We start from the raw sequence: 15,713 nt of genomic DNA, 5'->3' as shown, positions 1-15,713 counted from the left end.
AAAAAAAACAAATTTGAAAACTTACAATAATTATAATTATTATGTCAATTAAATTCAGTCTTTAATTATTAAAAACTAAATTTAATTGACACAGAAATTTGAACAAAATTTAGAAATATATATTAATTATAAATATTGTAATTTTTAACTATCTATTTCATTTAAGTAGATAATCAATCAAACTTTTATAATTTTTATTTTGCAATTTATACATTTTTTAATAGCAATTATACAATTTTACTATGCAAATTTTATATAACTTTCATTGAAATTTGGATATAGTTTTAGTGCAATTAAATATATTTTTTAGTTTTTAAATATTATTAATGATATAATACAGATAATAATTTAAATACCTTGAATGTCAAGTTCTAGATTGTGTATGTCTTCTTCTTTTGGTTCAGCAGTTTGTAATTGTGATTCAGCAGACAACATCCAATCACCCAAACGTTTATGAGCATTATGAAATTGTTGAACAAGTGGTAACATGCTCTCTGCATTCTTCAATAAATCAGTACCAGTAGTAACCAAGTCATTGTAACGTCTCTGCAATACATCTAACTTATCTTTTAATTGTATGGCTTCATCACTGGTTATATGTTTCATAAGCTCCATGCCTGTATCTATAGTTCCATCTACATCTGACTGATGATTTGATATTTCTTCGCACAAATCTGCAATATCCTCCATTTGTGCCACAAGTTTATCAGTATGCACAGGTAATATTTTGTATTTTCCTAGGCGTTTTTCCATGCCTTCCATCCATGCTTGCAAATCTTGATAAGTTAATACCAGATGCCTAAGACCAGCACGAGAATCTTGTAATAATTGTCCCACTTTATCTGATGTATTTACAAGAACAGCATAACGGTCAGCTGTTTCTTGAATACGATCTGCTACACCAGATGCTTCATCTTCACCAACCAAAGCCATTAAAGTACTAGCTACTTCAGTAAGATCATGAAACTCAGGATTTTTTGATAGGATTTCATTATGCAATTTCTAAAAACAAAATATTGATAAAATATTTGAAAAATAATTATTTAGTTTATTTCACTTACGCTATGTTCCTTAATCCTTTGTTGTATTTTTTCTTCGTCTGTGGGAATGAGTTCCATATCTTTAATTTTTTTCTCACTTTTATCCAACCACTCTAAAAGAGGTGTTATTTTTTCCAAGAACTCTTTAGCAACAACCATAGCTCTTTGTAAATCATCCATGCGTTTTGTAGCACCACGATCCAGATTATCAAAACGTTGAGATAACTCTTTCAATTGAATTTCGATCTCCTTACGTTCTCTTGGATCAGCATTGGCTGCAACTTCATTGCCCATATCAAATATTGATGACATGGAATTTTGACGATCCGCCAACATTTTCTTTAAGAACTAAAATTAAAAAATTAAAATAAAAAATTGAATACATTATTTAATTACAACCAAAACAATTCAATAGATATATTTACCTTTTGCTCCTGCAATTGTGCCTTAACTACTTTGTAATCAGCAGAAGGTGGTTTTTGGTTAGATACTAATTCTTCTGTATCAGCTAACCATTTTGCAAATCCATCTAAAGCTTCTTGAAACTTACCAGATTGCAAAAGTCCATAGTCCAAACGTCTATCTCTTTCATTCAATTTTTCTTTGAGTGCATTCCACTTATCATTCATTTTCTCTAAATCTTTTTCTAAAATACCAGTGTTAACACCACGGGCAGCAGATTGTATTAATCTTTGACCCAAGCCATTCACATCACCAACAGATATAATAAGTGGGTCAATGGTGTTCTTTCTGAAAGAATTGAACTCCTGTTGTTGAAATTTAATTGCTTCCACTTCAGAACCAATTGGTTTCAAACCCTTAAATTCATCCGTTGCATGTTCTATATCTTGAATAACATTATCATGTTTATTCTTAAAATCTTGTAGCCTGTCTAAAATATTTTCAAGATCAGTTTGTCTATTAGACGCTTTTTCATCAAGTTTATTTAATTGGCGAGTTAGTGATTCAGCTTGATCACGCATAGAAGTAGAGTCTTCCAAACGCTGACCAAGTTCTAGCATTTCTGTGACATTATCTCCAGCTCTAGCAATTTTCTTAACAAATTTGTCTATTTCGTCTAATTGACCTGTCACTGTTTTAATATCTCGACCAGGTGGTTTTAATGAGTCAAATTCAGCTTCCAAATCATTCAAGTTTTTACCAAGTGCTTTTACTTTATCAGCATATTGTGCCAATGCAGTTGATGCGGACAGTAACTGTGAACATCTATCATCCAGTTTACCTTCTAAATCATCTAATCTATCCATAAGATTGTCTACATCATCTTGTAATTTTAATGAGTCACCAACACCCATTTGAACAGCTTCTGAAGCTAAGTCACCAGCTGTTTGTCTAAGACTAACCAATGGATTTCTTAACTTTCTAGCATCTTCCCGCAAAGTTTTGATTCTTTCTAACAGTTTTGGATCTCGAGCAGCACCACCAATTGAATCATGTGATGCAAGTTTATCTTCACAACGCTGCAATGCGTGTTCAGAATCTCTTAAACTGTCAGAAAAATCAGCTAACTTTCTTGATATGTCTTCTAACCATTGTGTTTTTTCCATTAATTCATTGTTCAATTTATCCCAGCGTGTTTTGATTGTAGACAATTCTTGTTTTACAAGTTCTTTATCTACATCACAAGAAGAAAGGAATGTTTCCCCAAGTGTCTTAACATTTTCAAACTCACCAGAATGTTTCCACACTTCATTTCTAAAAGCTGATAATTCTCTTAGTTGTTTATCCACATCTTTTTTGCTAAAACTATTTGGTCGAATAAGTTCTAATTTGTTTTCAGCTTGTGTTAACCATGGCATAAAAGATTCTTGAGCTCTGTAATATTTCCTACAGTGTTCCATACATGTTTGAAGTCTGTTATGGCGTTCTACAGCTTCTTTACGCAATTTATCCCAATTTTGTTGTATTTTATCTAAATCGCGTTGTAAGTTACGAGATTCGTTACGCTGTCCAGATCGAGATAACATATCACGACCTTTATTCAAAAGCATAATAACTTCATGTTCTTTGTGTAATACTTCTTTATATATAGGTTCATACTGAGCTACTTGTTGTTGTAATATATCTTTATCTGCAGATATTAAAAGACGTTCTGTAAGACTGCCCAATTGATCAGACAACCAACCAAGAGTCAGAGCACAAGAAGCTTCAAATTGTCTACCATCCTTAAGCGATCCTTCAATTTCCGCTTTTTTATTATCTAATTTTTTTTGCAAATTATTATATTGACGGTTAATAGCAGCTAATTTTGCTTGAATATCGGCTTTACAAGCTGGATCATCTAGTACATTACATAAATGATTGCCAGCATCTTCCAAATCAGCTAATAGAGGTCTTTGACCTTCCAACTGCCGTTCCAAGTTTTGTATTTTTCTAAGTCTCTCTTCAGGTTCTTTATCATATGAAACATCATCTAGTTGATCAGAAATATTCTGTAGAGCTTCTGTTAAACGAGCAAGGCCTGCGTCAAATTCTCTAGTAGAATCTGCTGCTGCACCCAGATTGGATGCTCTATCTTCTAATTTACCAAGTAAATCTGACCATTTTTGCAAAATCGCTGATAATTTATTAGAAAATCTTTGAGCATCTGGCGATTTAGGATCCGGTATTCGATTCAAAATGCTTTCACCAACAGATGTTAAATGAGTAAGTTGTGGTTGTTGGGTTCTAAACTCTTCTCTTAATACTTGTATTTGCTGAACTTGACTTTGTACTATTCTAGAATCTGATGATATTGGGCCTAAAACATTTAACATGCGTTCTTTGGCACCTAACCAATTAGATAAATTGTCATGAGAGTCATGGAAATCTTTTAAGTCCTCGAGAAGTTGAATACGATTTTTGCAAGTATCGTTTAAGTTTTTCCAGCGACTCGTAACACTTTGAATGTCATCGTGTAATCTATCAGCCCCAAGAGAAGTAGGTTTCTTTTTCAATAAATCATTTATTCCAGATTTAGTACTATCTAACAAGGATTGTTTTTCATACATTTCTTCAAGAACAGCCCTAACTTGTTTTGCTGCTTTATCTGACTCTTCTTTGGTCAATGGAATACTTTCCTTGGGTAACAATTTTTGTGTTCTATCTAAAAATTGGTTTAATATTTTCATATTTTCCACCAATTTTCTAACATCATCTCTTATAGAGTCCAATTCATTTTGCCTGTCTGATATTTTCACACCTAATAAGTTATATCTATTGTTGATTTCATTTAATTCTTGTTGTACAGGGCTATCATCCATATTATCTTCAATCCTGTTATAAGAGAAACTCACCACAGAACTCCTTGGGGAATCTCTAGAAGTTTTTCTTAAAGAGTCCAATGAATAGCGTTTAGTAGGAGAAACCGAACTACGTCTCCTTAAGGAATTTGTCACGTTAGAATCATAAAATGAAGTTCCAAGATCGTTTAGTCTATCAATAGTAATACTATAATCACGATGATCTTTAGCGATTGGCTTCAACTCGTCAATTTGATTTTTAATAATATTTATATCTACAGCAACACTTTCAAGTTGATTAACTCGTTTCTCAGTATTATTTAACCATACTAATACTTGATCCCTGAGTTTTTCATAAGCTTGCAATTGTTCCACTTTAGCTTTGGATAATCTTTGTTTTTCTTCTAACAGTTGGTTCAAATTTTTCCATTGATTTTCCAATCCTTTAACTCTATCACGTACGGGAGGAGTATCAGTTACATCTTTATTATTAATTAGAGTTTTTCCATCTCGTATTGTTTGGTCTAATGCTTGACGTTGAGAGTCTCTTTGAGCAATTAAATCATCCAATTTGCTTTCTGGCATATCATTGAAATTTTCCAATGCGTTAACCAACCATTGTTCTAGCATTGCTGCTTGACTATTAAATGAAGACAATGTTTGGTTGATATCATTTAATAGCTCACCTCGTTTAGCAGTTCTACCCAAAAGCTTCTCAAACCGTGTCATAACATCCTTCAACTTAACTTCAATTTTTTTGGCAAGCCTAGGATTGCTTGAATTAATCATTAATTCCTGTGTAGAATGAGCAACGCTGTCAACACTTGCTCTATGTGTATCAATATCTGACTGCAACAATCTGTACTCCCGGATCTGTTCTGCTAGACGTTCAGTATGCAAACTAACTGGTCTGGTTATATTCCTAAAAAAATATTTAATGTTAGTCAATTTTATTAAAAACCTAGTTATTTTCACCGATATTTATTAACTATAGTTAATTAAACATTTAAATAATACACATTTATTAAATATTAAATTTACTTTATTCATTTTTTATGTATACAACAAATCTGACCATAGAAGAAAAAAATTAAGAATTATACAACTGTTTGCAAGACCGTGTATAGAAATTTTTTTTAGGAGGAGTCCAAAACATGTATATTGTAATTTTATTGAATTAAGATTTTAACTTTTGATATTTGGTTAAAAATAAGACAGAAAAAAATTTAATCTTCTTTTATTAAAATTAATATCATATTTTCATATGATATGAAATAAAATTAAAAGCAGTCAATGATTAATTGGAGCTTAAGACATTTTTGATTGAAAATACTTATGTTGGTATTAAAAATAAATAAGTATTTTAAACATTTGTAAAATATTGAAAAAATTTCAGGAGGGTCTAGACACCCTGGACTCCCCTACAGATACGGCATTACTATATGATAATAAATGGATTAAAAAATTAATAAAAATATTGATTAAATAGGCCAATAGTTAACTAATAAGAAAAAAATACTCACTTTAATGTAGCTTCAGCATCATTCAGCCAATGTAGTAATGAATCCAATGCATCCTGTACACCATGTGATTGAACTAATGCTGTGTCTAAATGAGATAGTCGGTCAGCTAAACCATTACATAAAGACCTATATTTATCTTCCAATTCATTAACTGGTCCTTGTATGGCTTCTACTTCTTTCATGCCACTTTGTCCTTCAAGGGACCTGATTAAAGCATCTGCGGCTTGTTTTACATTCTCAATAAGTCTTGCTTGTCCTAAAAATTCATTATTCAAAGTTTTTGTCCGATTGAGTTGATCTTCAAGAGCATTTGGATCGGCACCGATTGGCTCATTAAGAATTTTAATAGCTCTAGGTTCAGCTTCTCTAAGCCAAGCTTTAACAGCATTCAATGCATCCTTATATTCTCTTTGTTTAGAATTAAGGCCACTTAATTTATCAGACAAAGCATTAGCTCGTGCTAATAAATCTTTATAATTTTGAGTGACATTTGTAACTGTATGTTTAATAACACTATCTTGGGATGACACTGGTTCAATATGATGAAGTCGCGATGGTAATCCAGTTCTAAAATCATTCAAGCAAGTTAGATATTCTTTAGACTCATCTATGAATTTTTGTGCTGCCATTGTAATAAAACGGAGGTCTGCTTGATGAGCAATAACATCAGACACAAACTCCCTGGTCGATTCAGTAGATGAAGTATCAGCCAATCTGTTTATATTGGCTAAAGCACGTTCTTTTTCATCGAGAGTACGTTGAGCTCTATCCATCCATGTAGTGAAAGTTGTAAGTTCAGATTTAAATTTAGATAATTCATCTTTAGCAGATGTCAAACGACGTAGCAATTTGTCAGAACGATCATTTGCATGATCGTAACGAGACTTTAAAGACTTAGCTTTTTTTTCAACATTATTTATTTCTTCTCTAGATAAGTATTCACTACCTGTAGCAATTACATGACGAACTTGATCCAAACATGTTGTAATAGGACGTAATTGGGAATCTATTTCTTCTTTAATTAGCTATAAAACATATACATGTATACATAGATTAAATATTAAATAAACATTTAGATATAATGTGATTTAATATTTTAATTTAACTAACTTTTAAAATGTTTATTTGATTACGTAGTTGATCCAAATCTTCTTGAGCTATATCTTGATTGGCAATTCTATCTTCTATTTCTCCAATCCAATTTAAGTATTCTGTTAGTGTGTCATCACACAATTTGTATTTTTCAGCCATGGCTTGCTATAAAAGAAAATATAATTGATAACACATACAAAAAGTTAAAATAGAAATAAATATTAGTGTAATTAAATTTAGCATACTAATGATTATATATATTATTTAATGCATACAAATTAAAAGCTGATTAAATTTAAAAACTAATTTTAGTTTTTTATATGTTGTTTCACTTATAAATATGTATAACTGTTAAAATAAGCCTTTACAAAAGACATCATACAAAACTCATTATAATAAAATTACAAAAATAAATTTGTTAGGTATATTATTTAGGCAAAAAACAATCAGTATAGCTTTTTAAAATGTAACTTGGCTGTCTAATCTCCTGAAAAATAAAATACAAACACAAAAGCTATCAAAAATATAATTGTACAAGCTAAACTCATCAAAACAATCAATTAAAAAAAATTTCTTCAACACTGATACAATTTTAAAACACAATACACCATGCATGGCATAAAATAATATCATCATTTAAGTTACCAAGGTCATTCCAGTGGCGCTTGGTTCTAGTAGAGATAAAGGCAAAATAGGTACATTTGGTACACTTTTATTTTCATGTTGTGTAACATCATCTAATTCTTCTTCTGTTATAGATTCCTGTACTATAAACTGAGGTCGTAAACTATTAGACCATTCAACTTTACGCTTGCCACTTTTAACTTCAACAATGTCAACAGATGAAATATCACGTTCAGTCAACAATGGATCACATACAACATTTTTTTCTATAGCTTCTTTCATTGTGCATCCTTGATAATGGCCAGTGGCATCTAAAATATTTTTCTTCAATGCTTGTTTCAATGATAATACCCTTGGTTTATTGGGATCCACAACCACAGCAGAATCTGAGTTTATAATGCCCATATTAATGCACTCCTTGAATGAAACTAATCTGTTAATACCTGGTATAATAGAAAAACCTGATACTGGATCTAACAAATTTTGATTAATTGCATCAGACAAACTCCAACCTTCTGGTGGTAAATCATTTTTAGAATCTTCTTTAACATTTAAAGCATCTAATGTTTTAACCAATACAGCTTTTAAAACATTTTTTGATTTGAGGCCATTTAATTTTGATAGAAGTTGTATTTCATCTTCAGCCAAATTTATTTTATCTAAGTTTCCTTGATGAATTACATCAAGAACAGTAATTTCTTTTTCATTAAATGTGATTTTTTTGTTTAACACTTGAAACACCTCACCCCTAATCTCACTTGAATTAAAAGTTTCACTAAAATCAGCAATATGGTCCTCATTTTTTACCTTTATCCTTTCCACTGGTCCTCGTTCAGCATCCAATAGCTCCTTTTGAATAGCTTCCAGCAAAGTAATTTCTGGTCCATTATCACCAACAACACAAGGTCCCAAAAGTTTATCAGCTAAAACTTTGTCCACTAATCCTTTTTCAACAGCCTGTTCAATAGTTACCCAACCAGACTTAGAATCTGGCTGAGTGGCAATGCGACCAGTACGTACATCTAATACACGTAATCGAATTGCTTCGCCTACTGTTAAAATTTTGCCAGTCATAGGATGCACAATTCCTGGAGCATTAATAATATCATCATCCATTCCAGTTGCTTCTTCCATACGTCGACGGAGTGAACGAATATCTGCATCACCATTAAAATCAACAACCTGTGAAGAATGATGACTACCCATTGCAGACGATTGATTACTTATATTTTTCACAGTAATAGTTTCATCTATACCATTAGAAGAAATTCTAAAAATAACAAAAATAACAAAACATTACATTATGAACACAACACCAACAGACTAATAAAGTAATAAAACTAAACTGTTAAACACTCACTCAGGAATTGTATCATATATATTGAATTCAGTTCTGAATGTACGTAATGGCCTAGCCTCTAATGTCTTCACATATTCCTGCAACATTTATTCAGACTAATCATTTCTAATAGATAAATTAATAGGTTCAATATCCAACCTAGAGTTTTATCAAGTAATAATATGTCGCTTAATAACTTCAAGGGTACAATACTTTATGGTTTTTAATTATTTGTGGTAAAAAATATAAGTGTATAATAATTGACTAGAGGTGTGTCATCTATGTAGGTGTAATCAACTATATCCGACAAAATGTTTGTAGATTTGAAATAGTAAAAATTTATAAAATAAATTAAAAAATATTTATTTATCAATGTTAGGCATTTAAACTGAGGTATCATTGATAATATCAATAAAGATATGGTTTTGTTTTTGAAGTACTACAAGATATATGTTTATACACATGAAAATTAAAAAGTATTTTTACTAAACATATACTAAATTAATTTTTATTATAATATATTAAATAAGAGGTAGTTGTTTATTTATTAAAACTCATATCATATTCGGTGAAAAATTCTAACAAATTTGAGATAGATACATAATTTATCATATAGGGTCACAAATGTAATATAAAATGTTATTTATATTAAATTAATAGTAAAATAAGATTATAATTATAAATAAGTAAAATCACATTTGTATTATTTTAACTAATTTGTAATAATTAATTAAGAGCATATATCTCCTCAAATTATTTGATACAATAGTAAAATGTTCTATAGACAAAAATTCATTAAAAGCTGATTGTATCTATAGTTCATCTATTTATAGATATTGGCTAAAACAAATAGTTAACGAATAAGGTATTTTATGTAATTATATTCATATATGTTATGATCATAGACAACCTTTATTAGGGTAGTGCAGATTTACGATAACATCACAGAGACACTAGTTTCTATGAATAAATAAATAATATAAGGTTTGCAATACGCATGTGTACTTCTTTGATTTTAAATACTGTTATTTAATTTTAAAGAGATAAAAGTTTAGCTAAGACTTAGGAATAAATGTGTAATTATCAATATTATATTACTGGTATAAACTGTTTTACTGCATTTATTATAATTTTGAATACATTCTTTGCCATAATTACCCATAATTTAAAATGTAATAAAAAATGTATTTATTATTTAAGCGTTACAACAATATTTTTTATCAAATTTTAAGTATAAAAGTTCAGTTAACTATAAAAGAATTTTAAAGAACTTCTATTTAAATCATCATAAATCATATTAAAAGATAAACCTATCTTTCAAATAATTTATCTTTATTTGAACTACAATCACATTTAAGATAAATTAGAAAATTAAAAACAAAAATGTATGTTTATTAAAAGGTATTTCAAATTGTTTTATTATTTTAAGAAATACTCGCTAAATGTAAATAATCTAAACTTTTTTTAAACTTATTATTTTAAACTAATTTTTTTAAACCATATAAAAAAATGTTAATGCAATTATATGGGTCTTACAAATCTTGTAAATCTTACAAACCTGTAATTCAAGATCATCAATGTTGACTGATGCTAGATTTTTCAACTGATCAATTAACATGTTCAGGAGTGCTTGAAATCTATGATTGAGTACATCAAGTTCATGAGACACGGCCAATTCACCAACACTCGGATCCATGTTTTGACCTTTATGATGAGTGCTTGCATCAAGGCTTGGATGAACTTCATCTACCAGCCATGCGCAGTAATGTTGAAGTCGTAGGTCATATATCTATGTGCGGGTTAATTATACGCATAGTCTTTGTTATGGTCTGTTAAATTGTTAACACGGCAAATTTTTGATTTTTTTTTTATGTTAAAAAGCGTCGTTACCTTAGCTTCTCGTATAAATCTGCCACCGTCGACATTGACATTCTCAATTGCTTTAGTACGTTCCTGCACCTTGTTATATAAAGCCTACGAGATTTATTTGTATCAATAAATGTAAAACCTTTGTTCTGGCCTTAAGGCTTTGCTCAAATAATTATATTCTGACAAACTCTTGTCATATTAACAATTGATATTAAATGATTAAGTTTTGTTTATTCTACATGCAATGCTATGGTTGAGTTTAAGTAATACACAATACTCACTATAAATTACATTTTATAATGTATACCAGCTTTCTAGTCTTATAATATAACCCTTACCTTTGTAGTTTCAGTTAGATCTCTTGCTTGCATTTTAAGGGGTGCTACATTATTCAATTTAACATAACTTTCATCAATGATTTGAACTTCAGACTGATACGAATTTTTGTACTTATTCAAAAGATCATAAGCTGCTTCACAGCTCTTAAGCCTGTGAAAATAAAAATAATATGCCAAATGAATAAAGAAAAATATGATAAACACTAATTAAAATTAACTTAAATAAAATCATTTTCTCAATAGCTTGTACATTTTTACATTTATACCTATCTTGGTAAAAATAAAATTAATTAATTAATATTAAATAACCAAAAAATAATTATATTATACCTGTCGACTAATTGACTACAAACATTATTCCATCTACTTGTAATACGATTTACATCACTATCAAGTCTATCTAAATCATGATGAGCACTACGTGGTAGGTGGTGTCTTGATTTTTCTGTTAACCGTCTGGTGTTATGTTTATCTTCAACTAACTGGTCAATAACTGGCTGTTGAAGAAGTACATTTTTTTGCAAAGCAATAAGATCTTGATGCACCTAAATATTAACACTTAATCATTAAAACCTCTATGAACTTAAAGTACAATATATGTCAAATTTACAAACCAATTTTAAAGCAGGTAATTCTGATGGCATTTCACCATAAGATGCCAATTTTATTTCAAAATCTGATATTACATTGTTTGCTTCATCTAATCCAGATAAAGTAATTTCAGCACACTTTAATCTTTCAACATATAACTGAGATAAATTCCATAATTGATTCCATTGGTTCAAAACCTTATCATGTTTAGCCTGTAAAGCCGGTGTTTTATTCGGTATGTTTTTAAATGTAGCTTGCATGGCTTCAACATCAGGACCTAAATTCTATAACATAAACATTACTGATTTTTTTTATCATAATCTAACAAGTAATTTATTTATTTATTTATTTATTTGATGTAAATACCCAAAGGGCTCAAGTACAGTGACAATAAAATATATAATAAACATTGTTAAATAAGGATACAAGTATGTTACAATATTAATTAAGTAAATAATATTAAATTAAATTTACAAAAAAGAAAGGTGATTTTAATGATATGCATTAGGCTACTAAAAACAGTGTTTTAAGGAATACAAATCATTCTTAATAAACAAATCAAATTTTAATTTATTGTACTCTCTGGCTATTCAATCAATATGGTTACTAAAGCCGTAAGATGTTCGATGAAAAGGAACTTCAAATGTGGGACAAGAACGTGAAAAAAATCTACGAACATGAAGGTTTATGGATTGTAATAGATCTGGAGAGGATATAACACCATTTACTAATTTAGATAGAAAGCAGACGTCTGCATATTTCCGTCTATCAGCAAGGGAATCCAAGCTAAAGGATGCCTGTATAGAACTAATGGATATTGACTCGGATGGGTTATTAGTGGAATTCATACGTAATATATTTAATAATACACTACCTTAAGCGATGTTTCAAAGTCTTTATGTTGGATAACTAAATGTTCAAGAGAATCCATGTCTCTTGGTATGGGAGCACTTAATCTAGTATTCAATGTATGTTCATATTCATCCAACGAAATTTGAATAGACTTAATTTGTTCGGTAAACATTCGTGTTAAATTTTTACTGTCTTCTTCAGCTTTTGATCGTCGTTCAAACTCATCAAATAATCGATTAACTTCATCCATTTCTCTTTTGAGTCTTCTAAGTTGTGGATCAGCTGGATCACCTTCACGTAACAACTTATTAGCATCTTCATTCAATGCCTTACGAATAGCATTACGTTGATCAGCACCCATGGCTAAAAACTATAAAAAAAAAAAAGAAAGAAACATGCATTAAAAACAAAAGTATAAATAATTATTTACTTTTATAATATTACTTGAGCCAAGTCCCATCCTTTCACAACTTTAATAGTAGCAAATATCATATTTTGACGCATACGCAACTGTTTGCGTTGCCATAATGCTGTTGAGCGATCATATGCTCTACGTAAACGATCAACAGAATCTAAAGCTTCTTGATCTGGAGGGGGTATTAAAAATACTACTCCAGGAACATTTGAATCATCGGTCAGATTCATTCCTCTGGAAACTCTCCATTTAACTCGCCCAGAATTGTCATGAAGCAACCATTGAGATCCTTTTTCGACATTAATCTAAACAAGATAAACACATAATAAAAATCTTTTTTTCAACCATTATTTTCAAAACATACTCCATTTTGTTTGAAATTACAAATAGCATTCACGGGAATAGGTCTTGTAACTGGAAGTCTACGCTGCTTGAGTGGAACTACTTGTCTTGATCGTTCTTCAAGTGTACCAATTACTTCACTGAAATTATTTAATTCTTCACGAAGGTCTTGCATGCCTTTCAATAAACGTTCTCCATCATCTAAGCTAAATTCTGATTGACTGTATACAGAATTTAACAATTCATCTCGCTTATTTAACCAATGTTCAGCTTCTTTGATGTCAGCATAGAATTGATGGTAGTAAGTGGCATGCTTCAGATGAGTTTCCAAGCACAGAGTTAACTGAAGTAGCCAGGTCCATTGTGTTTGTAATGCCGATATATAAGCTTCAATACATTTTGATGCTAGATGGCCCTGAAGAATTAAAGCTTCTCCACGATCTTGAACTGAGCTTAATTGAATTTCTCTTTTTTCAAGTTCTGACATCAATGACTGCAATTATAAATGTTACATACTATAATATTGATATTGAATTTACTTTTATCATAAAACCAACCTCAATCCCTGATCCATAGGCATGCTTAAAAAATTAGTTTATATAGTTATAAAAATGATTTTAATTTTACAGCCCTTAAATCACGACTTAAAATATACTACAAAATAAATTTAAATTACCTCATAGTATTGTCGAATAGATGGAATATTTAAATCCTTATCACTCCAATCACGATTTAATTCAATTTCTTCCTTTTCATTGAGCCAAATAAGCTGATTAGTGGCTGATTGCAAGAAGTCTTGCAATGTTTCTAGATCAGATAGCCGTTTATTAGAGAAAGTAACTAATTCAGCATAAACCTTCTGCAATGTATTCAAGTGCTGTGAATAGAGAGATAATTCATCCCCATGGAAATTACTCTTAGCGTTTATACAGTGTTCAACTTTAGTGTGAAATTGGTCAATTATTTTATGTTCACGCTGATGTTTGTCCAAAAGCCCTTGGACACTAGGCAAATCTGAACCATATTCAGCTTCTTGTAATTGTTTCTACAAACATAAAAACACATAAATTTAGTCAGGTAATAAAAATGGAATTACCAAAATAATCCTTACCAATTTGTTATTACACCAATCAATACATTCTTGTAATGAACGGAAATGTGTGTTAGTATCAACAAGCCGAGTTTCCAAAATAGTTCGAGTTTGTTTGGTAACTGTACGCTCTTCAACAATTGGAAATGACAGAGTAGCCAAAGGAGTAAGAACTTTAGAATGTAATAAAGAACGCAAATTCACCCATCTTTGATGCAGTTTTTCCACCCTTAATAAAATAAAATTAATATTTTGTAAAGCTACAAGTATTTTATAGTATTTACCTTTTTTGTAACTCTGGTGCTTGCACATATCGACCTTCTCTAAGTGCTTGAACATCAACAAACAATGACTGAATAGTATCTTCTGATAAACGTAGCTCTGTCTCCAGCTGATCTGCATTATGTTTTGCATCTAATGGATGTAATCTATCAGCTCGGCGACCTTCTTCAACAATTCTAGTTTCCAACTCATCCAATTTAAGATCAGTACGCTTGGTTTCACGATGAACTTTTTCAGCTAATCTTTGTAAACGTTCTAGACGTTTAATTTCTTCTTGAATGGCTGAGTCTCGATCTTGGTATGACATCATTAAACGATTCCAGGTGCGGTCAATAGCATCTGCTTGTAATTCAGGTTCAATATCATTTTCACCGACAGTATCAAAATATTTCTAAACATAAAATAAACATAAATAGCTTTTCTATGAGCAAAAGATCTTAATTTCTTACCTGAAGTTCTTTGTACAAATGTACAAGATGTTGTTTATCCCGATGACGGGGTGGTAGTTCTTCATTACGGAATCTAGTAGAATCGGAAGCTAATTTTTTCATTTCAATAAGTGTTGATGGGAAATTACGATCAGACATCAAAGATAATTTTTCGCGCATCCAACGATTCAATGATGAGGCAATTTCGCGATATTCTCCAGAACGTTGTTGAGATTCCTACGAAAATATAAGAATAAAATAAGTTCTTGAAATGAAAAATATTAACCAAAAATGTTTACTAACAGAATCATAAAGGGGGTGTAAGCGTGGAGGTTCTGGGAATACTTCATGTAATGACGAAATATAAGTAATAATTGATTTTTCATCAATTTCGTGAGTGTCGACATCTAAAAAATAGATTTACAAACTGTAAGTAAAATATACTTAAACAATTTATAATGAACAACACTTGCCTTCAGGATCTAATAATCTAGTGACTCCATATTCTCGTTCTGCGATATAGAACGCAGATTCTAATCGTTCACGAACATTTTTATTTTTAACATTACGCCAATCAACTAAATCAGGTCTGTAAAAAATTTAAATTTATTGATAGATATAATTTGTGTAACTATAATTTTTTTTT

General features: G+C 30.4%; 1 protein-coding gene across 13 annotated transcripts in view; it reads right to left on the bottom strand.

Moving 5' to 3' along the window:
- Positions 1-15,656, bottom strand: part of LOC112684192 (dystonin) — a gene marked incomplete at its 5' end in the record, with an annotated part of 29,541 nt that extends 13,885 nt beyond the window's left edge. For 8 of the 13 annotated variants that reach the window (XM_025555561.1, XM_025555567.1, XM_025555568.1 and 5 more), the window contains 21 exon segments: positions 357-1,002; positions 1,062-1,388; positions 1,466-5,204; positions 5,806-6,830; positions 6,916-7,062; positions 7,543-8,791; positions 8,882-8,958; positions 10,419-10,649; positions 10,751-10,834; positions 11,068-11,218; positions 11,398-11,612; positions 11,682-11,942; positions 12,533-12,880; positions 12,955-13,230; positions 13,290-13,760; positions 13,944-14,312; positions 14,379-14,586; positions 14,642-15,030; positions 15,089-15,304; positions 15,371-15,474; positions 15,541-15,656. In XM_025555561.1, coding sequence (XP_025411346.1) covers positions 357-1,002; positions 1,062-1,388; positions 1,466-5,204; positions 5,806-6,830; positions 6,916-7,062; positions 7,543-8,791; positions 8,882-8,958; positions 10,419-10,649; positions 10,751-10,834; positions 11,068-11,218; positions 11,398-11,612; positions 11,682-11,942; positions 12,533-12,880; positions 12,955-13,230; positions 13,290-13,760; positions 13,944-14,312; positions 14,379-14,586; positions 14,642-15,030; positions 15,089-15,304; positions 15,371-15,474; positions 15,541-15,656 — 10,649 coding nt within the window. 13 annotated transcript variants of the gene reach the window in all.
- Between the last annotated feature and the right edge of the window lie 57 nt (positions 15,657-15,713).

The sequence above is a fragment of the Sipha flava genome, unplaced genomic scaffold, assembly GCF_003268045.1.
Source record: "Sipha flava isolate LNK unplaced genomic scaffold, YSA_version1 245_pilon_pilon, whole genome shotgun sequence".
Lineage (NCBI taxonomy): Eukaryota > Metazoa > Arthropoda > Insecta > Hemiptera > Aphididae > Sipha > Sipha flava.
Note: the sequence above shows the minus strand (reverse complement) of the source record. Positions and strands in the feature narration are given on the sequence as shown.